Below are 22,940 nucleotides of genomic sequence, written 5' to 3' on the forward strand. Positions count from 1 at the left end.
TTAAAAAGCCAAAAATACTGGTTTTCCTCAGAGAACTTGAACTGTAGAGATAAAAATAACCAATACTAAGGAACTAGGTGGTATCATTTTTGGTTTGGATAACTGAATATAAAACATGAATATAACTGAAAATGAAACTGAGTAACAGATCAAAAGAAGACCTGGAGTCCTATTTTATATTAGCTCATCAAGAAGGAATTGTTTCAAAAGGAATACCTTGTTAGACTGCAAAAAGACAAAAAGCAGATCTCATTTTGGGTAGAACTGTTATTTTGCCAGGGACATGTACTTGATTCCATTGATCTGGTAGTAACTGATCGTGAATGTCACGGAATTTTGAAGTGAACAAATTCACGTTTCAGTCTGTACCTTCTCCATATAGTCATCTTCTGGACTTCTGCAGTGTGGTAATGATAAGAGTAATTGCCATCATATTTGTGTGATTTTAAACCTTTTGTCATTACTGATTATAGCTGTAATTGTAGCTTTCCTAAACATCCGGAGTTCTCTTATCTCTGTGCTTATTTTTTTTTTTTTAAGATTTTATTTATTTATTTGAGAGGTAGAGTTACAGACAGTGAGAGAGAGAGACAGAGAGAAAGGTCTTCCTTCCGTTGGTTCACTCCCCGAATGGCTGCAACGGCCAGAGCTGCACCAATCTGAAGCCAGGAGCCAGGTGCTTCTACCAGGTTTCCCATGTGGGTGCAGGAGCCCAAGCACCTGTGCCGTCCTCCACTGCCTTCCCAGGCCACAGCAGAGAGCTGGACTGGAAGAAGAGCAGCCAGGACTAGAACTGGCACCCATATGGAATGCTGGCGCCACAGGTGGAGGATTAACCTACTGCGCCACGGTGCAAGCCCCTCTGTTTATTCTTTACCACCATAGATTACATAGGGAAGTGTATTTGCTCCTCAAGTTAGAACCAACTCTGGAACCCCGACTGTGTTCTTGGCTGAGTGCCTCTCCCCTGTTACCATCTTGTCCTTGGGAGACAGCAGCTTCTCTCCATCAGTACCTTTTTACTAAAGGAATTTCATCTTGCACTTCCCAATTTCTCAGAGGAAACTGATAGATCTTCCTATTATTTTGAAAGATAGCCTCTGAGTATGTGCAAAATAGATTTTAAGAAGACTGAGAGGGTTTGATGCTTGTTCTAGGAAATTGTATGTAAGCTTGACCACTTCTGATCTATAAACCCCCAAGTTATAAGCCCTTAAAAGCAAGGCCTTTGAATCTTTTGTGAAGTGGGGACAATGGGAAGATAATGAATCATCTAGTTAATTAAATCACCTGAACGTAATCTTCTTTGTAGCTTCTACACAGCTTTGCGGAAAGAGTCTGGGACCAAATTGGTGGATGGGACCGGCCACAGGCCTCACTACAGCCTTCGGACTCTCTGCAGGGCCCTGCGATTTGCAGCCTCCAATCCATGTAGCAACATCCAGCGCTCGCTCTATGAGGTCTTTTTAAAGTCTTTTTGCTTTAGGAGCTTGGTGACTGGGTTCACCATGGGGTGGAGGGAATGGGGATGTGTATGCCAGGTTTGCCTGTGCTTTCTAGTTAGAGTAGCCTAGAGCACTTTGTACCAAGCTGCCCTGCCCTTTCGTTCTTATCATATTTAAAAGTTGTTCTGGAAAGCAGCACTACCCAAAAGGTTGAGTTTTGTTTCTGAAATAAGTTGGGCTGCTGCTCCAGAAAGATTTGTTTTATGCATATTTGTTTTTTCCTCTCTAGGGCTTTTGTTTGGGTTTCTTAACACAGCTTGACAGGGCATCATATCCCATAGTTCAGAAGCTCATTTGTCAACACATTGTCTCTGGCAATGTCAAAAGTCTGCTTAAGCAGGTATGTTCTTTTTTGATTTATTTGGCATATATGAAAGGCTGAATTATCAAATGTTCACTCTTTGGTTTTTTACAACACTTCTTTTTAATTACAAAAAATAATCTGTTGCAAAAATTTAAAGAGATGTATGCCTTAGATGGTGAAAGTTTCCAATAATTATACTCCTCAGATATTCTTTTCAGCTAAGTTGTGTGTATTTTATTTTCTTTATTTTTTCAAATTCTGATGTGTGTGTATTGATTTACTGAAATAAATTCTAATATTATTTGATGTAAGTGGGACCATCTAAAAGGAGTATTCTGTAGCTTTCCTTTTTAGCCTAATCATCTCTTGGATATATTTGTTTCTGTGTCAGATCGTTCTGACCACCTTTCTAAGAGCCACATAGCATTGCATGTATGGTTTTTCATTTCAAGGAAGTTTGCATAAGCTTCCTTCTGATGGTTGGGGTTCAGAGGGGTGGGCACAGTCAGACATCTTGCATCGACTGATATATGCCCCAAATGCCCACCCTAGCTGGGGGTGGGCCAGGACAAGCCTGGAGTTGGGAATTCAATCCAGGTTTCCCTCATGTGTGGCAGGGACCAAACCACATGAGTCATCATCTGTTCCCTCCCATGGTACTTGATAAGAAGCAGCCAGAGTCAGGACCAGAGTCAGGCACTCTGGTATAGGGATGGCGTCCCCTAAGTGGGGGTCTCGACCACTATACGAAATGCCCACCCCATTGGAAACATGGTTTATGTGAAATGCGTGTTTTTGATAAAAATACATGGTTAGAGTGGGTATTCTGGTAGGTCAGAGAAAATAGCTAAGTCATAAGCTATCTGATAATTTGTTTGCTTTTTCTTTTTCTTTTCTTTTTATTTTTTTTTTTGACAGGCAGAGAGAGAGACAGAGAGAAAGGTCTTCCTTTGCCGTTGGTTCACCCTCCAATGGCCGCCATGGCCGGTGCGCTACGGCCGGCGTACCACGCTGATCCTAAGAAAGGAGCCAGGTGCTTCTCCTGGTCTCCCATGTGGGTGCAGGGCCCAAGCATTTGGGCCATCCTCCACTGCACTCCCTGGCAACAGCAGAGAGCTGGCCTGGAAGAGGGGCAACCGGGACAGAATCCTGCACCCCGATCGGGACTAGAACCCAGTGTGCTGGCGCCACAAGGCGGAGGATTAGCCTGTTGAGCTGCGGCGCTGGCCCTGACAGTTTGTTTTGATTCAGTTTTGTCACAAACCCACCTACCCTCATCTTAATTTTAAAATCAGCAATTGTCATCATTTTGTTCTCATTCCTCAGAGTAAGGTTTAAGAATTTTTAGGGCCTGACACTGTGGCATAGTGTGTTAAGCTATTGCCTGCAGTGCCAGCATCCCATATGGTTGCTGGTTCGAGACCAGCTGCACCACTTCTGATCCAGTTCTCTGCTGTGGCCTAGGAAAGCAGTAGAAGATGGCCCAAGTCCTTGGGCCCCTGCACCCACATGGGAGACCCAGAGGAAGCTCCTGGTTTTTGGCTTCAGATCAGCACAGCTCTGGCTGATGCGGCCAATTGGGGAGTGAACTAGCAGATGGAAGCCTTCTCTCTCTCTCTCTCTCTCTCTCTCTCTCTACCTCTGCCTCTGCCTCTCCTTCTCTTTGTAACTCTGGCTTTCAAATAAATAAATATTAAAAATTTTTTTTAATTTATTTTTTATTTACTTTAGAGAGCCAGCCAGGAAATCTCCCACATGCTGGTACACTTCTTAAATGCCTGAGGCCCTGGGAGCTGGGAAATCAATCTAGGTTTCCAGTGTGGGTGGTAGGGATCAAACTACTTGAGGCATCCTCTTAGGCCTCCTAGGGAGGCAGGAAGCTTGGTTCAGGAATGGAGCTGTGACTCAAATCTAGGCACTGTAATAAAGGTATAATTTTGGAAGCGCCCAGAACATAGCAGAATTCTTTTTTTTTTTTAAAGAGATTTATTTTATTTATTTGAAAGACAGAGTTACAGAGAGAGGTAGAGCCAGAGAGAGAGAGGTCTTCCATTCTGATGGTTCATTTCCCAAATGACTGCAATGGCCAGAGCTGAGCTGATCCGAAGCCAGGAGCTTCTTCCAGGTCTCAACCCAAGCGAGTGCAGATGCCCAGAAGCGTGGGCCATCTCTGCTTTCCCAGGCCTAGCAGACAGCTAGATCAGAAGAGGAGCAGCTGGGACTCAAACCGGTGTCCATATGAGATGCCGGCGCTGCAGGCTGGGGCTTTAACCCGCTGCACCACAGCACTGGCCCTAACTCTTTTGTCTTTCAGCCTATTCCAGAGCCGAAAGGAGGTCGGCTTATCCAGGTAGAAGGCTACTGGATTTCAGTGGGAGACAAGGAGCCTACAATCGATGAGTCCTATGTTCTGACATCCTCTGTTAAGCTAAACCTGAGAGATATTGTCCGCGTTGTGTCTGCTGGGTATGTGAGCCTTTTCTTCGAAGCTTTGAGGTTTCTGAAAGGATAGTCACCGATGGTGTTTTAGTTGATGTTCCCTAGCTTTCAGAGAGCCTTGCTGTGACTCACTGAACCACTGGATGATGACTTTCTAAAGACGACTCTGGCTTTTCTTATGTGGCTATTCACAGCTGCATGATTAGTGGAAGCAGTGTGCGCAAACTATCGTGGCCCTCTTCAAAGTTGTATTTTGCTGAGACATATTTGTCACTCTTTTTTTGGTGAATGACTTTCCAGTTACTGTTTCTCACAAGCAGTACCAGAGAGGATAGAATTGTTTTCCTCAGTATTTTCTGAGGAACCGTTTTTACATAGAAACTTCCCTGTGCATAGGTCTGTAAAAATTTTCTCTTGTGACTATGCCAGGTGATATCATCATCACACTGCTGAAATTTTGCTTTCTGTGTTTTTTAAGTTGCTTCTTTGCCTAATCTTTTGCAGAACCTATCCTGTACTGATTCAAGGAGAGACATCCGTAGGTAAAACAAGCTTGATCCGGTGGTTGGCCGCAGCTACTGGAAACCACTGTGTACGGATTAACAACCATGAACACACGGATATTCAGGAGTACATAGGCTGTTACACATCTAACTCTTCAGGGAAGCTTGTCTTTAAAGAAGGTAGGCTGATAATCCCACCCGTGGACGTAAGTGTTCATTCTTTAGGATCTGTGTCCTTAAGCAGCCTTCTTCAGCCTTTGCAGTTGAGGTACGCAATATCTAGCTAATGAGTGATGATTAGGGGTTTGACACTCATCTTGCCAGCTGTGTACATCACGAGTGCAAACTTTTGAAGGGAGCAGTTGAATAGCAGCTTCATTCCTATATAGTCAAAGAATAGGGTAAGTATTAGAGGTAGGTTGGGAATAGTTGTGAAAATATGATTTCAATGAAATTAGACTGCAGAGGGAAAATAAAGTTGGAAATGAGGTGTTTGTGTGCCTTGGCTACTCCTCTGTGGAGTGGAAATGATAATTTTTTAAAAAGATTTATATATTTATTTGAAAGGCAGAGAATGGAGAGAGAGAGAGAGAGCGCGCGCGCGTGCGCAAGCTTCTATGCACTGGTTCACTCCCCAAATGGCTGAAGCCAGAAGGAGCCAGGAACTTTTTCTGGATCTCCCCTGCGGGTGGCAGGAGTCCAAGGACTTCGACCATTTTCCGTTGCTTTTCCTAGGCCCCGACCATTTTCCGTTGCTTTTCCTAGGCCCTTTGCAGGGAGCTACATCAAAAGAGGAGCTCTGGAGTACAAACTGGTGCCCATATGGGATGTTGTCTCTGCAGGTGGTGGTATAACCTGCTGTGCCATGGCACTGGCCCCATGAAATGGGAATATTTTAATTCAAGATTGTGCTTTTGTGATGTGCAGTGTCACAAACTGTTTTTGGGGAAAGATCAGCTACAGAGAGTAATTTGTTTAGATTTTTTTTTACTTTATTTTTTTTTTGGTGAGTAAAGTAAGATTTATTGAAGTGAGAAACCTCCTGCCCATGGCAGTGTGGAGGGGATCTCCAAGGGAGGAGTTGCTTTTGTTGAAATTTTAATACTAATCTAATATTTTGTAATTTGGTCATAATATGTTTTAAAAATTTGGGCTAATTTATACACTAATTCTCAGTGTTTATTTCCTCCTAGGTGTTCTTATTGATGCTATGAGAAAGGGCTACTGGATTATTTTAGATGAATTAAATTTGGCGCCTACTGATGTATTAGAGGCACTGAACAGACTGCTGGATGATAACCGGGAATTGCTCATAACAGAAACACAAGAAGTTGTTAAAGCACATCCTCGGTTCATGCTTTTTGCCACTCAGAACCCGCCGGGCCTTTATGGGGGCAGAAAGGCATGTGATGCTTTCCCCCTACCTTCTATTCAGTGTCAGATAGAATGACAAAATTTGTTTTGGTGGGAATTAGCTGTTTTTACTTTTTTTTTCATTTCGTGATATCCAGCAGAGCCTCCATTTTGGAAATTGGGTGAACAGACCCTACTTACTACATCTTTCTGTGTGTTTCCTAGGTGCTTTCTAGAGCTTTCAGGAATCGGTTTGTGGAACTGCACTTTGATGAATTGCCTAGTTCTGAGTTGGAAACAATCTTGCATAAGCGCTGTAGTTTGCCGCCCTCCTATTGCAGTAAATTGGTGAAAGTCATGCTGGACCTCCAGGTATTCCCTTATCACTGAATTTACCTGCAAATGGAACCTGTTGATTGAATTTAGTGACCAGAATTTAATAGAAACAAGAGTCCAGTAATTTATTTATTACTTTTAAAAGATTTCTTAAATCTGCTGTGCTACAATGCTTGCCGCAGATCTTGCTTTTAAAATGCATTCTGCTAATTTGAGTTCCTTTTGTAAATCTACAATTTTGTATCTGAAAATTTTTCCAGTGTTTACAAAAATTATATAATGACACTTCCTATATGTGTAAAATTTTGAAGCATTTATTTAAATAAAGGCTTATTTATTTATTTGAAAGGTAGAGTTATACATAGAGAGGGATACTGTCTTCCTGCTTGTTCATTCCCCAAGTGACCTCAACGCCTGGATCTGGGCCAGGCTGAAGCCAGAAGCCAGGAGTTTCATCTGTGTCTCACATGTGGGTGACAGGGGCCCAAGCACTTGGCCATGTTCTGCTGCTTTTCCCAGGCTCTAAGCAGGAAGCTGGATCTTAGTGGCACAGCTGGAACATGAACCAATTCCTATATACGATGCCCACGTCACAGGCAGTGGCTTTACCTACTATGCTGCAGCACCAGCCCTGAAACATTTGATTTATGGTAGAATTTGGCATAGAAAAACTATAACTTTTGTTTTTCAGATGACTATAGTACTGTCACTTGAGTAGACAGAAAGTGACCCATTCTATGTGCTGTCCTGTGTTGCAAAGTTATAGTTGATTTTTTTTTTAGAGATTTATTTGTTTATTTGAAAGGTATGTTTATAGAGAGGCAGAGTCGGAAAGAGAGAAATCTGCTGGTTCACTCCCCAGATAGCCACAACTGCTGGAGCTGGGCCAATTCCGAAGCCAGGATTCTTCTAGGTCTCCCATGCGGATGCAGGGGCTCAAGCACTTGGGCCATTTTCCACTGCTTTCCCAGGCCATAGCAGGGAGCTGGATTCTAAGTTGAGCAGCTGGTATTTAAACTGACAACCATATGGGATGCTGGCACTGCAGGAGGCTGCTTTACCCGCTACACCACTGCACCAGCCACATGTTGATTTTTTATTTATTTATTTATTTAGTTTTGACAGGCAGAGTGGACAGTGAGAGAGAGAGACAGAGAGAAAGGTCTTCCTTTTGCCGTTGGTTCACCCTCCAATGGCCGCCGCGGCCAGTGCGCTGCAGCTGGCACACTGCGCTGATCTGAAGGCAGCAGCCAGGTGCTTCTCCTGGTCTCCCATGGGGTGCAGGGCCCAAGCACTTGGGCCATCCTCCACTGCACTCCCTGGCCACAGCAGAGAGCTGGCCTGGAAGAGGGGCGACCGGGACAGAATCCGGCGCCCCGACTGGGACTAGAACCCGGTGTGCCGGCACCGCTAGGTGGAGGATTAGCCTAGTGAGCCGCGGCGCCGACCACATGTTGATTTTTAAAATACATCCCACTTAGCAGCTGAAAGTGTTCCTAGGGCAGGCGTTTGGCGGTTAAGATGCTACTTTCAATGCCACATCCCCTTTCTAACGAGCCTTGGTTCAAGTCTTGATTCATACTTAATAGCTTCTTGCTAATGCATACTCTGGGTGACAGCACATGATGGCCCAAGTCCTTGGGTCCCTGCCACCCATGCTGAAAATCTGGATTGAGTGCCCAGTTCAAGGTTTCATAATAGTCCAGCCCTAGCTGTTGTTTAACTTGGTGGGCCATAATGCCAACCTCTAAAAAGTGTTTCTGATCAGAAATAAAACATTGTCATATTACTGTTTCAAAAACTAATACTAATTAATACTGTTACTGTTATGGTCCCATATTACTGGCCCAATCTTCCTGAGTATTTGACTCCATTTGTGTTATTATTTATACTCATTTTACATGACATATGAGGTAGAATTCCATTGTGTATTTATATTATTTTCTTATACATGAAGTTGAACATTTTTTTCCATTGATTGTAGTCCATTTATGTTTTTTTTTAAAAAACCATTGTAATAAATTTGTTAGAAATTTTATATTCATTGGATTACATGCTTACGACTTAGTACGATGAAAGCCTTTTATTCTTGTTTGGTATCTGTTAACAGTCCTATCGCCGAAGTTCATCCGTATTTGCTGGGAAGCAGGGCTTCATCACCCTGCGTGATCTGTTCCGCTGGGCTGAAAGATATCGACTGGCTGAGCAGACAGATAAGGAGTATGACTGGCTGCAGCATTTAGCCAACGATGGTATGTTTTCAGCCAGATGCCCTCAAAGTCTGATGTTATGTTGAATGTGAAGCATTTTGTGAAAACAAATCTCACCTTGAATTGTGGTTGATATGTACTTGGTATTCCAGAAACGAAGCTCATTTCCCTCCAGGTCTAACTGCTTTTGTGTGTTCTCATTTCTGTGTGTTAGTAAGGGCTGGTTGCTAAGGTTTATTCGTTGCTTCTGGTGGCTACTAATGGAGTTAGGATAAGGACATGGCCCCCTGGGAGTTTAGATCGGTGGTTGGGTGCAGTTTGGGGACCACATAGAAAGTCTACACTTGGGTTTGATATCTTGTTTCGATCCATGGAAAGCCTTTTTTATGTTACTCTCAGTGCTAGGATAGAAAGCATTTTGAAGTTCTCTCATTTGAAAGTGCTTATGAGTCATTAATGGGGTAGATAAAAAAGGAAAGCAAGTAAAAGAATATTTTTCCTTCTTCCTAACTGACGAGATTATTTTTCCCTTAATTGATAAAGAGATAGAGGGAAGAACACATAATTATTTAAAAAGCATTTTTATTGATGTAGAACAGAGTAAAATGATTTTACACATTTGTGTACATGTGTTAATCATTACTTGTAATTCTATCAATATTTAGAATATTCCCATTGCCTACGATGTTTCCTTCATGTCTCTTTGTGATAATTACTACAGTGACTTCATCTAAATGAGGCCTTGCAGTATATGCTCTTTTGAGTCTAATTTTTCCACCCATTCTTATGTGAGCTTTGATCATGCTGTGGAGTGTGTTAGGATTCATGTTTTTTATTGTTGTGGTAACCCACAATTTGTTTATCAGTTCCTCTCGTTGATTACTTTGAATCATTTATGCTTTTTGGATACTATGAATATAGTTACACTGAGTGACCCTGACTATGTCTTGGTGCACACCTGTTCATTTGTAATACTGCTAGAGCACAAGGCAGGTGTGTGCCTCACTGTGATAAGGACTGTCCTAGTTTGCGCAGATTTCTACTCCAGCAGCAGCAGCATTTGAGAGCTGCTGTTTTTCTGTCTTCTTGGCATTCCTTCAGTGTTTCCACAAGACTTGATGGTTTCTTTTCTTCCCTAGGTTTTATGCTTCTGGCAGGCCGTGTCAGGAAGCAGGAGGAGGCTGATGTGATTCAGGGAGTCCTTGAAAAGCATTTCAAGAAAAAACTGTGTCCTAAATCGCTTTTCTCCAAAGGAAATGTCCTGAAGTTACTTGGTGAGTAGGCCTAAAAGCTCAGAGGAATATGAATGGTGTTGTGCTCATCAGAACTTAACACATTTGTTCTCCCTTGGTTAGGTAAATTATCTTCCCAGATATCCGTGTTAGAGTCTAAGTTCAGCCATATCGTGTGGACTACAGGCATGCGGAGATTGGCAATGCTGGTAGGACGGGCGTTGGAATTTGGTGAACCAGTGCTGCTGGTGGGAGACACCGGGTAAAGATGTGTGACAGTAACTCATTGTGAAACTTCTGTTCAGTCCCACACAATTACTTGGGTTATCTGTGTAGGGACTCATCGTTAACGCATTTTGGGGTCTCTTTTCCTTTCATCACATGTTGTTTGGTTTTGTTTTTTAAAGAAGCAAGCAAGAGAGCTATAATTTACTTCTTCTGCCTTCAGACCAAGACTCCTTGTTTATGGAGTCATTGGGACTGTATGTGTCTCATTCTTTTAAAGCAATGAGAGTCATAGTATTGGTGTGTAAAGGAAAAGAACAGATAAGCTAGTATCTCTTCAAAGTCTATATGAATTGGTTCCTTTTCCCTCCTTACTGGTTGTGTGTACACATGGAAAAGGATGGAATTCATGCAGTGCATGTCCTTCTGATTATAGAAGGTGGGAGGGCATCCTGGGTCTGGGGTCGGGAGGTCCTCTTGTGGGTCGGCACTGTCTGCTGCTGTGATGATGCTCTCTCTGTGGCTCCCCTCTTTGCTGATGGGGTGTTTGTGGGTATGAACTGGGAACACATGCTCCTTTGTTAATCTGGTCTACATCTCTAACAGGTGTGGGAAAACTACAATCTGTCAGGTGTTTGCAGCCTTAGCAAATCAGAAATTGTACTCAGTCAACTGTCACTTACACATGGAGACATCGGACTTCCTGGGGGGACTGCGGCCAGTGAGGCAGAAGCCAAGTGACCAGGTTTGTTCAGTGGCAAATGTTGTGCTTGTTCATTTGAAAAACTGGCTGTGTTCATGAGTCAACTGTGGGGTTTATGGTGCGGTTTTGAATCCAGGTTCTGGTTTATTATGGAAGAATACATATCTTACCAGATTTTTGCTAATCTGCAAGGGACTGTGGGAATTATCCTGGTCCATAGGTTGTCTCATGTTTTCAGACCCTTATTTCTTGCAGAATGACCAGTTTGCCCTGGTAGAAACCAGCTGGCTACGTGTGTATTATCTCCCCTTTAATTACTCCCAATTTTCCAAATTGTAGGAAGAAAGGGACACATCAAGACTCTTTGAGTGGCATGACGGGCCTCTGGTTCTGGCCATGAAAGAGGATGGCTTTTTCCTGTTGGATGAAATCTCACTAGCAGATGACTCTGTTCTTGAAAGACTCAATAGGTACATGGTGAGAGTCTTGCCCTGTGTATGTGTTTATGTTGGCCTGAGTTTTTTAGATATTCATAGTAGTGCTCCTTATTAGCAGTAGATGTTGGCGCAGTGGGTTAGGCTGCAGCTTGAGATGTCTACACCCCATATTGCAGTGCTTCTGTTTTAGCTTCCTGGGAAGCAACACATGATGACCAAATACTAGGGTCCCACTGCCCATATGGAGGTCCTGACTCCTGGCTTAAGCCTGGTCCAGCCTGTGGCTGTTGTGGGCATTTGTGGAGTGAACCAGCAGATGGAATCTCTGTATCTCAATAAATTAAAGAAATAACTAGTGGCAGAGGTAATCTCTAAACAGAGAAACACATGGAATCTATCTCAATAAATTAAAGAAATAACTAAGTGACAGAGGTAATCTCTAAACAGAAAAACACATAAATAATATATCTGTAAAACAAAGAGTAATACTGTTCATAGGTACACAATAAATGGTGGGAAATGTTGATAAGTTACTGATTCTGTTTGACTGTGGCACTCAGGTTCTCCTTTACGAGACCTAGTTTTTCTTTTTTACCATCCATAATCAGAGAGTTGGAACTCTATGATGGCAGGACTAAAAAAGTTTATTGTTAAGCCAAGGTATGTACCTACTTTTCATTATTTGAAAGAATTAGCATGAGAGTTCTAAATTTTAGGCACCTAAATATCTTATACCAAGGTGATTCTTGATGCAGTAACACCCCTTTTCTCTCTTTATTCGGGTATCATTTACATATCATGAAATAAATCCATTGAAAATGTTCAATTTAATGACTGCTAGTCAAGTTGCCGAGTTTGGTGACCATTCTAATCCAGTTTTACAGCATTTTGATGGGTCAGTGGGCTTTTCCCTTCCCTGTTACGTGTCATTCTTAACTCCACTCCTTGCTCCAGACAACCACTAATCACTTTCTGTGTCTGAATTTGTTTTTTTCATTTTTTTACTTAGAATTTTTATGTTTAAAAGATAATTATTTTGGGGCCGGCCCTGTGGCGCTGTGGGTTAATGCCCTGGCCTGAAGCACCGGCATACGGGTGCCAGTTAGAGACCCGGTTGCTCCACTTCCAATCCAGCTCTCTGCTATGATCTAGGAATGCAGTAGAAGATTTCCCAAGTCCTTGGGCCCTTGTACCCACGTGGGCGACCTGGCAGAAGCACCTGGATCCTGGCTTCAGATCAGCGCAGCTCCAGCTAGTGCGGCCATCTGGGGAGTGAACCATCGGATGGAAGACCTCTCTCTCTCTCTCTCTCTCTGCCTCTGCCTCTGCCTCTCCCTCTCCTTCTCCTTCTCCTTCTCCTTCTCTCCCTGTGTAACTCTGACTTTAAAATAAATAAATAAATCTTAAAAAAAAGATAATTATTTTACCTATAGGCTTCCCTCCCACCCCCAACCCCCATTTTATTTATTTTTTTGAAAGGCATTGCGACAGAGAAGGGGAAAAGAACGGAGAGAGAGACATCACTAACTTTTGACTGGTTCATTCATCAAATAGCTGCAAAAACCAGGTCTGGGCCAGGCTGATGAGAAGAGTTGGCAAACTGGTCTTGGTCTCCCACATAGGTGGCATGGGTCCAAGCACTTGGGCCGTCTTCACTGCTTTCCCAGGTGCATTATCAGGAAGCTGCATTGGAAGTGGAGCAGTCAGGACTCAAACTGGCATTCTGATATGGGGTGCTGGCATTCAGAATGTCAACTTAACCCACTGTGCCACAAAGCCAGCCCCAGTTTTGTTGTTTTTGAATATTTCATCTGTATAAGTGGTCTCTTCTCTCACTTTGTGTTAATGTTTCAAAGTTCATTGCTATTGTAACACATGTATCATTACTTTGTTTCTTTTTACTAATAACAGTATTTCATTTTTATTCATTCTCCATCTGATAGTATTGGAGTAATTTCCACTTTTTATCCATTATGAACAGTATTGCCATGTGAGATACTCATTTTAAGGCATGCCTTGCCGGCACCGCGGCTCACTAGGCTAATCCTCCACCTGCAGCACCGGCACTCTGGATTCTGTCCCAGTTGCTCCTCTTCCAGTCCAGCTCTCTGCTGTGGCCTGGGAAGGCAGTGGAGGATGGCCCAAGTGCTTGGGCCCTGCACCCGCATGGGAGACCAGGATGAAGCACCTGGCTCCTGGCTTCGGATCAGCACAGCGTCGGCAGTAGCAGCCATTTGGGGAGTGAACCAACAGTGGAAGACCTTTCTCTCTGTCTCTCTCACTGTCTAACTCTGCCTGTCAAAAAAAAAAAAAAAAAAAAAAAGCCTAAATAGGACATAAGCAGAAAAAGGAGTTCTTTTTTTCTTTATTAGAAGTATTCCAGGCCAGTGCCGTGGCTCAATAGGCTAATCCTCCACCTGCAGCGCCGGCACCCCGGGTTTTAGTCCCGGTCAGCATGCTGGATTCTGTCCTGGTTGCTCCTCTTCCAGTCCAGCTCTCTGCTGTGGCCCAGGAGAGCAGTGGAGGATGGCCCAGGTGCTTGGGCCCTGCACCCACATGGGAGACCAGGAGGAAGCACCTGGCTCCTGGCTTCAGATCAGCGCGGTGCGCCAGCCGCAGCGCACAGGTTGCAGCGGCCATTGTGGAGTGAACCAACTGCAAAGGAAGACCTTTCTCTCTCTCTCTCACTGTCCACTCTGCCTGTCAAGAAAAAAAAAGTATTCCATAATACAGATCTGGGACAGTGAGTTGTTTTAAATTTGTCTTAGGAAACCACTAAGTAAAGGGAAAGCTTAGCAGAGGAGATATTTTTTCTTTTGAAGATTGTCAAAGACTACAAAGTGGAATGTGTAAGCCTTAACTGATTTTCCCAATTCTTTTAGTGTCCTTGAAGTGGAAAAGTCTCTGGTATTAGCTGAGAAAGGGAGCCCAGAAGACAAGGATAATGAAGTAGAGCTATTGACTGCTGGAAAAAAATTCCGTATCTTAGCAACCATGAACCCTGGGGGTGACTTTGGCAAAAAAGAGGTAAAACTGTTTCCTGAAGCATAATTTCTTTCAGCTTATGGACCCCCATAAATATAGTATGTAAGTGTACAACTGAATTGTTATGTGCGGGTAAAACCTGGGTAAAAGGTAAAGCTCTGAGAAGATACTTTAGAATCATTATTAGATTACAAAACAACTCTGACATCCACTTCCTCATTTGGTGACTCACCTTGTACATGTGTCTGAAATTTCATCCTTTTCTCACCTTGCCCAGCACTTTACATTACCCTAACCATTGCTTGTAAGAGCTTTGCTTGAGACTTACTATCTTTATATTATAGATAAGAAATTTGGAGCTGAAAATTTAAACTTGAGCTTTGTTTTCTAGAGTCTGATTTCTTAAACCCTAATCTAAAACACCTCATGAATGTTGAAATTGACTGAAACAGTGATAGTCAGGTTCCTCTTCTCGTTTTGCACATGGACCGCATATGTTCTTTTCAGGATTATGTCGACCACTGTCACACTTGCTGAAGTGAAGGGCAGAGGACAGTTCCCTCTGTGTAAGGCTATGTTCAGATACAGCCACGAGTCAACTACCCTGTGGCTGTCAGGCTTGCAGAGTCTTTCAGTGAGAACATCAGAATTATGTGCTTGGATTCCCAGTCTGCTATAGTTAGTAAGAGGATTTGTGTAATATGCCAGGGATGATGAGAAGAGGGGTTGACCTTGAATGTAGGCAATTAAGATTCTTGATAACTTGGTGTATGCTTGAAGTGTGAACATGGTATTTTACATTTACTTTTTCTTAGAAAAAGTTTATCACCGTGTTTCAAGAAGTGCTCTGAAAAGAAGGAAAAAATAATCACAGGATGTGCATGTTTGGGCTGTTGGTTAAGATGTTTGGGGTACCTACATGCTGTGTCAGAGTGCTTGCGTTTGAATGCCAGCTTTGCTGTTCATTCCAGCTTCCTGCTAATACACACACTGGAAGGCAGCAAGTGATGGCTCATGTACTTGGTCCTTGCCACCCATTTGGGAGACCAGGATTTAATTCTCAGCTTTCTACTCCCAGCTATGGCCTGCCCCTGGCCTAGCTGTTGCAGGTGTTTGGGGAATGAACCTGTGCATGGGGGATCTTTCTCTGGCTCTCTGGTTTTCAAATTTAAAAAGAAAAAAGCATCACAGTTTCAGACTTAATATATAAAAATCTGCTCTTTGGCACATAGAAATACCTCAAAGAGCTCTGATTTTGGGGTTGTCTGTGTTATTTTCCTGTCATGTCAGCTTAAGTTTACTTAAGACAAAGCTTGAAACTTTTACCCAAGGCGAAGCTGCTTTTTGGTTTTGCATCACAAATAAACAGAGAGAGAGAAAGAGAGAGAGAGAGAGAGAGAGAGAGAGAGAGAGAGAGGAGGGAGATCGTAGATCCTGAAAACCAGAGGCCTTAGTAGTCTAGGATGGTGATGAGGAATACTTATGCATTAACTATGTGGTCTTTATTGAGCTGCTAATAAGAACAAGCATGGTTCCTGGTCCTTCTTAGACCAGATAGAGAATTATCAAGTAAAAGAGAAGTGGTGACATGTGGTATTGTAAGTATTTGTAAACAGGCATTATCTGACTTTGGGTAGGGCAAAGACCCTAAGATCCGGAAGGCTAAACAGTTCTGTTATACAAGAGAGGAAGTATATGCTTCCTTAATTTAAAATATTTTAACTCCTACTTCAGAAAGCCCCTTTCTGTGGGGAGTTAGCTGTGTATTTTCTCTAGAGTATTATTCTGTAGTTGATGGTAAAGGTAAAAGGAAAGAAAGACTTTTGTGTAATCTTTGGCCAGGACCAGCATCCTCTCTGTTGTGTCTGTAGAGTGTGAAGATACTGCACACACCTAGTGGTGGAGCTTAGTAAGATGACCAGTGTAGGGAACCAAGATAAAGTAGGTCTCCAGTACATTACATCCAGTAGTAGAGGTAACAAAAGAGCATCTAGTATTTGCCAGACTCAAAACCAGCAGTCTTTTAAAGAATTCATTCTACCTGTCCTTGTAGGTTTAAAATCATATTCGAATTTTATGTTCTTTGTAGCTATCTCCTGCCTTGAGAAATCGGTTTACGGAAATATGGTGCCCTCAAAGTACAAACCGTGAAGATTTGATTCAAATAATCAATCGTAATCTTCATCCAGGATTGTCCCTGAGCCGAATAGATCACAAAGGTGAGTTGGCAGGTGGCAGCGAGTGGGATGGTTTTGGATCGGATGAGGATGTGTGTTGGGAGTGTGGGTTGTGTTAATGGACCTTAGCCATGTGTATAAATGGTGTTGTGTTATAACGAAAAAGACATAGAGAGATGGAGACAAAGTAGATCTGAGGAAAATGTTATTAATCTATTCCTATAAAAATGTCCTATTATGTTTTAATCAGCACCACCTTGAGAAAGTGTAGAATTTAAACTGTAGTATCTTTAATTTTCATCAACTAATTTAGTCTCTTTACTAAAAAGATTTTTTGTTGTAAAAGATTCAGACATGAAGAAAATAGAACAGTATTGAAAACTGTATTTTAGCAATTGTTTTTTTTTTCTTTTTTTTTTTTGCCAGTCAGAATTAGTGAGATAGAGTGACAGAGAGAGAGAGAGTTATAGACAGTGAGAGAGAGAGAGACAGAGAGAAAGGTCTTCTGTGGGGAGCAACTGGGAGCAACTCGGACTAGACTAAGTTACTGGAATTAAGACTTATTCTATGCATCTGCTCTCCCACAATATGGCGCTGGGAGAGGAGGAAACAGCTTCTACACAGCTGCCTCCAGTTCAACCAATAAGCAGCAGGAGCTGCTCCTGATTGGAGGAGAGCAGCATACTCGGCGTGTGGGTAGCAGAGTTGGGATTGGTGGAAGAGGACTATAAAGGAGGAGAGAGACAACATGCACCGGGGAACATCTAAGGGGAACACCTGAGCAGCCCCCGAGAGAGCCGGCCGGCGGTGTGCCGCTCCCCCGCAGAAGTGGGGAAAGCGGCAGGGGGAACCGCCCTTCCACGGAGGTGGAAGGGACGGTAGCCAACCCGGGAAGAACCAGCAGCAAACCCGGGGAGGGCCGAGCAGACAAAAGAACAGCGCAGGGTCCTGTGTCGTTCCTCCACGAAGACGGGGAGCGACAGTCTTCCTTTCATTGGTTCACTCCCTTAATGGCAGCTACGGCTGATGCTGCGCCGATCTGAAGCCAGGAGCCAGGTACTTCCTCCCGGTCTTCCATGTGGGTGCAGGGACCCAAGCACTTGGGCCATCCTCCACTGCCCTCCCAGGCCACAGCAGAGAGCTGGACTAGAAGAGGAGCAACCGGGACTAGAACCTTGGGTGCCAGAGCTGTAGGCGGAGGATTAGCCAAGTGAGCCTCGGCGTCAGCCAGCAATTCTTCTTCTTCTTTTTTTTTTTTTTTTTTTTTTGACAGGCAGAGTGGACAGTGAGAGAGAGAGACAGAGAGAAAGGTCTTCCATTGCTCTTGGTTCACCCTCCAATGGCCGCTGTGGCCGGTGCACCGCGCTGATCCGAAGGCAGGAGCCAGGTGCTTCTCCTGGTCTCGCATGGGGTGCAGGGCCCAAGTACTTGGGCCATCCTCCACTGCACTCCCTGGCCACAGCAGAGAGGGCCAGCAATTCTTAAAATTCCCAGTGAGAGTCATTGTTTTTTATTTTTATTTATAGATACGTTTGTTTATTTGAAAGGCAGAGTTACAGAGAGGCAGAAGCAGAGAGAGAGAGAGGTGTCTTCCATCTGCTGGTTCACTCCTCAGATGTCCACAGTGGCCGAAGCTGGGCCGATCCAAAGCCAGGAGCTTCTTCTGGGTCTGCCACGTGGATGCAGGGGTCCCAGGACCTAGGCCATCTTCTACTGCTTTTCCAAGCCATAGCAGGGAGCCAGATGGGAAGTGGATCAGCCAGGACTCTAACTGGCCCCTGTATGGGATGCCAGCACTGTAGGTGGCAGCTTTGCCCGCTATGCCATAGCACCGCCCCTGAATCATTGTTTTTTTTATATGATATATTTTTAAAAAGTTAAATATTTATTTGGTTGGTTGGCAGGGAGAAAAAGGCAGGCAGAGAATTACTATTCATGAATTCAGTCCCAAATTGCCCGCAATAGCCAGAACACTATGTGGGCTAAAGTCAGGAATAAGGAACTAAATTACTTGAGCTGTCAGTGTAGCCTCCCGGGATCTGTGGTAGCAGAAAGGGGAGTTAGGAGTCAGAGTCAGGAATTGAAATCAAATCCTCTGATGTTTAACTCCTTATGATAAATGGTCATGTCTGTGTTTCTTTTTTTCTTCTTCTTTTTTTTTTTTTTTTTTGTAAACCATACTGGCTTGATTATGTGTGTTTTATCTTCAACATTTATTGGTCTAAACTTATTACTCAGAACTGGTTTCAAGATTCAATATACAGTTTTTTGCATCATTTTGCCTTCTTTATTAAAGAATATAAAAGAATATCTGCTTCATTCAGATTGGGATCTTGTATATGTTCAACTTTTCTTTTTTTAAAAAAATTATTTGAAAGGTAGAGTTACAGAGAAAGGTAGATACACAGAGAGGTCTTCTATCTGCTGGTTTGCTTTCCAAATGGCTGCAACGGGTAAACTTGGCCTTCTCGAGGCCAAGAGCCAAGAGATTCTTCCAGGTCTCCCACATGGGTGTAGGAGCCCAAGGATTTGGGACATCCTCCACTGCTTTTCCAGGTGCATTAGCAGGGAGCCAGATCAGAAGTAGAGAAGCCAGCACTCAACCGGTGCCCATATGAGATTCTGGTGCTGCAGGCCAGGGCTTTAACCCACTGTGCCACAGTGCAGGCCTGCTCAACTTTTCAAAGGCATCTTAATGCACTGTTTAAAAAAAATAGGTTTGATAGCAGTAGAGGGCACCTGCATGGATCTTGGTCTCCCATAGGTGTCTCAGGAAAGATTGGCCATTTAGGAAAAACTTCCTTTTTGCAAGGCCCACACTGAAGTACCATTCACAAATATACATAGTGCCGCTTGAACAGCTGGAATCTGCCATGCTTGTTGAACTTCTTGTTTTTAAACATTTGTTGGTATTTATACTTTTTAGGTAAAATGCTTACTGTTGATTTCAGAAATTTAGAAGATGCTCTACTCAATTGATATTACTTGAATTTATATATAATATATAGGAAGTATTTTTTTTGTTTCCAGATGTTTTATGATATATAATTGTGATCATTAGAATAGTCATTAAATCATGAAACAAAGTGTTTGAACCTGGGGCCAGTGCAGTGGCATAGTAGGCTAAACCTCTGCCTATGGTGCCAACATCCCATATGAGTGCTATTTCTGCCCTGGCTGCTCCGCTTCTGATCCAGCTCTCTGCTATGGCCTGGGAAAGTGTTGCAAGATGGGCCAAGTGCTTGGGCCCCTGCATCTGTGTGGGAGACCTGGAAGAAGCTCCTGGCTCCAGATCAGCCCATCTCTGACCATTGGGGCCATTTGGGGAGTTAACCCGCAGATGGAAGACCTTTCTGTCTCTGTAACTATCTCTTGAATTAAAAAATTCAAAGTATATGAATCCTCTAATTTGCTGAGTTGACAGATGCGTAGATTAAATAGAAAGATCTTAACTAAATACTAGTGAAAAGTGCCATTTCTCATTACTGTGAATGTAATACAGATGTTTCTCAGCTTCTGTGGGGTTACCTAGGTTGAAAGTACGTTTAAACCAAATGTCATGTTTTAGCAACAGTTCGCTCTGAAGTGTCAATTGTTTACACTTCGGATTGCCTGGTGGACTAAGGGCTCTGGCTCAATACCATTGCCCAGCACAATGAGATAGGATTCTGCCGCATACTGCTAGCCCAGGTAAAGATCAAAAATCAAAATTGTAGTATGGTTTCTACTAAATGTGAATGCTTTCACACCACCATAAGATCAAAATGTTGGAAGTGAAACCACTGGTAAGCCAAGAATCTCTAAGAATAGTAAAATATGTACTTAAAATATCTTAATGCTAAAATTATAAAAGATAGTAAAATTTGTGTACTTTCCAAAATTATTGTGCTATAATGTCAAAATTGTGTCTAAATATGAACCAAATAATAATTATGATTTTTTTTAAAGATTTATTTATTTATTTGAAAGTCAGAGTTACGCAGAGAGAGAAGGAGAGGCAGAGAGTGAGGGAGATGTCTTCTATCCGCTGGTTCATTCCCCAACTGGACGCAACAGCCAGAGCTACACCAATCTGAAACCAGGAGCCAGGTGCTTCTTCCTGGTCTGCCATGCGAGTGCAGGGGCCCATGCACCTGGGCCATCTGTCGCTGCTTTCCCAGGCCATAACAGAGAGCTGGATCGGAAGTACAGCATCCCATATGGGTGCCGGCACTTCAGGCGGCAGCTTTACCCACTATGCCACAGCGCTGGCTGCCCAAATGATTATTTTTTTAAAAAATATTTTATTTATTTATTTGACAGGTAGAACTACAGACAGTGAGAGAGAGACAGACAGAGAGAAAGGTCTTCCTTCTGTTGGTTCACCCCCAAAATGGCCGTAATGTCTGGAGCTGTGCCAATCTTAAGCCAGGAGCCTGGTGCTTTCTCCCGGTCTCCCATGCGGGTGCAGGGCCCAAGCACCTGGGCCATCCTCCTCTGCCCTCCCAGGCCACAGCAGAGAGATGGACTGGAAGAGGAGCAACCGGGACAGAATCCGGCACCCATGTGGGATGCCAGCGTCTCAGGTGGAGGATTAACCTAGTGCGCCACAGCACCGGCCCCCCAAATGATTATTTTCTTTGAGCAGTTAAGGTAGCGCCCTAGGCTAGAATCCTCAGTGTTTTGTTTGTTTTTGTGGAAATGGAATCTTGTTCATGAATCCATTGGGAATACAAAAGAAGGTATGGACCCCTGTGCTTTTAAAGAGTATCTTTGCATGTAATCTAAAGAGTACAGGGGCTAGAACTGTGGCAAAGTGGATTAAGCCACAGCATGTAGCACCAGCATCCCATAAGGGTGCTGGTTTGGGCCCTGGTTTGAGAACCTCCTCCACTTCTGAGCCAGGTCCCTTCTAATGCACCTGGGCAATCAACAGAAGATGGCCCAAGTATTTGGGTCCCTGCACCCTGTAGAAGACCCAGGTGGAGCTCCTGGCTCTTGGCTCCAGGGTGGCCTAGCTCTGGCTGTTACAACTATTTGGGGAATGAACTAGCAGATGGAAGATACCTCTCTCTTTGCTTCTGCTCCTGCCTCTGCCTCTCCCTCTAACTTTCGAATAAATAAATATATATATATAAATACATACATATATATATATTAAGAATATAGGACATTTCTTGGACATTTATGCATTCTGCAAATGCTTTTGCTTCCTTGTGACGTAGGGGCTGACATAGCTGAGGTGATGCTGGATTTTATCGACTGGCTGACCCACCAAGAGTTTGGCCGGAAGTGCGTGTTCAGTGTCAGAGATATCCTGTCTTGGGTTAACTTCATGAACACAATGGGGGAGGAAGCTGTTTTCACAAGGCCAGAGACCATCTCCACAGTCACATCTTTTGTTCATGCTGCATGCCTGGTATACATAGATGGAATAGGTTCAGGTATGTTGTCTGTCAACTAACTGAAGGGAGCAAGGAGCCAGGGTGGAGTGGAGGGAGGAAAGCAGGGAGCCCAGGCCTCTGACCTTAGATATATGCCTGAATCCCTTGGCCTGAAACTCAGAATAGCTTTCCTTTTCTTTGTATTCTTTTAAGGTGGCTGACATAAGACATTTGCCACAGGCTGTACTAATAAACATGAAGTGATTAGGAATATAAGGAATATTGTTGAAGTTGTCCTAGTTCCTGAAGCACTGGACAATTCTAAATTTGAAGAGTTTTAATGTATTAATCCTTAATAATACATTTTAATAATAGTTTTATTCATGCTAGTTAATATATAGTTTTTAGTTAATGGGCGTGCATCCTTTTGTTTGTTTCAAGTTTGCTACGTTTTCTTAAATTTCAATATTTAAAGCTCTGGGTTTTCAACTATGCAGTTTAGAAATATAAAGCAAAATGATCAGTAATAAGCTATTAGTTTCTGTATCTTCAGGCTGATTTATCACTGCATGACAGTAGTACTTTATTGAATAAGCTGTGGCTTACTTAATCTATAAACTAGTGGCAGGGTGTCAGGCTGCTGCTTTGGGCTGCTTACCTGGGGAGTAATATAATTCTGCTAGGGGCTGTTTACCCTGGCACATGGCTAGGGCTGCTGCACAGTGTCTGTGAAGTGTGGTGCTGTGTTGTTCCTGACACACTAATCCTCTCTATTTTAGGGGTAACTTCCTCTGGGTTTGGTACAGCTCTCTTGGCTCGAGAAGAATGCCTGAAATTCCTAATCAAGAAAATTTCCAAAATAGTACGACTTACTGAATGTCAGAAAAATGAATTGAAGATTTATAACAGACTCAAGGCCAAAGAGTTCACTGGGATAGAAAACCTTTGGGGAATTCATCCTTTTTTTATACCAAGGGGTAAGAGTGATTTTTAAGAAATTAATATTGTTTTTCTATAGATCAAAGATCTTGACATATTCTTAATGTGGCACATTCGTGGTTTTTTTTGAACTTGCTAATCTGGTTTAGAATCTGACTTGAAAGAAATATGATTAAATGATTCAAAGTATATAGCTGGTATGTAGTTAGGGGGAAATACAGACTTCAAC

The 22,940-nt window shown here is 43.1% G+C and overlaps 1 protein-coding gene across 5 annotated transcripts in view; it reads left to right on the top strand.

Moving 5' to 3' along the window:
• The window catches only part of MDN1 (midasin AAA ATPase 1), a 180,205-nt gene that overhangs the window by 69,722 nt on the left and 87,543 nt on the right, over positions 1-22,940 (top strand). For 3 of the 5 annotated variants that reach the window (XR_016233853.1, XM_008263214.5, XM_089332900.1), the window contains 15 exons: positions 1,313-1,460; positions 1,735-1,845; positions 4,124-4,275; positions 4,753-4,931; positions 5,945-6,153; positions 6,330-6,476; positions 8,551-8,692; positions 9,790-9,924; positions 10,006-10,144; positions 10,714-10,852; positions 11,150-11,280; positions 14,130-14,274; positions 16,322-16,451; positions 21,614-21,832; positions 22,552-22,749. Coding sequence is in view for 3 of the 5 variants with exons in the window: in XM_008263214.5 (XP_008261436.3) it covers positions 1,313-1,460; positions 1,735-1,845; positions 4,124-4,275; positions 4,753-4,931; positions 5,945-6,153; positions 6,330-6,476; positions 8,551-8,692; positions 9,790-9,924; positions 10,006-10,144; positions 10,714-10,852; positions 11,150-11,280; positions 14,130-14,274; positions 16,322-16,451; positions 21,614-21,832; positions 22,552-22,749 (2,324 nt within the window). In the remaining 2 variants the exon portion in view is untranslated. Of the gene's footprint in view, positions 1-1,312; positions 1,461-1,734; positions 1,846-4,123; positions 4,276-4,752; positions 4,932-5,944; positions 6,154-6,329; positions 6,477-8,550; positions 8,693-9,789; positions 9,925-10,005; positions 10,145-10,713; positions 10,853-11,149; positions 11,288-14,129; positions 14,275-16,321; positions 16,452-21,613; positions 21,833-22,551; positions 22,750-22,940 lie in introns of those variants that run through there. The other 2 variants (XM_089332901.1, XM_089332902.1) reach the window with 2 other exon arrangements.

Source organism: Oryctolagus cuniculus, chromosome 5 (assembly GCF_051225735.1).
Source record: "Oryctolagus cuniculus isolate XC-2025 breed Fujian yellow rabbit chromosome 5, ASM5122573v1, whole genome shotgun sequence".
Classification (NCBI taxonomy): Eukaryota; Metazoa; Chordata; class Mammalia; order Lagomorpha; family Leporidae; genus Oryctolagus; species Oryctolagus cuniculus.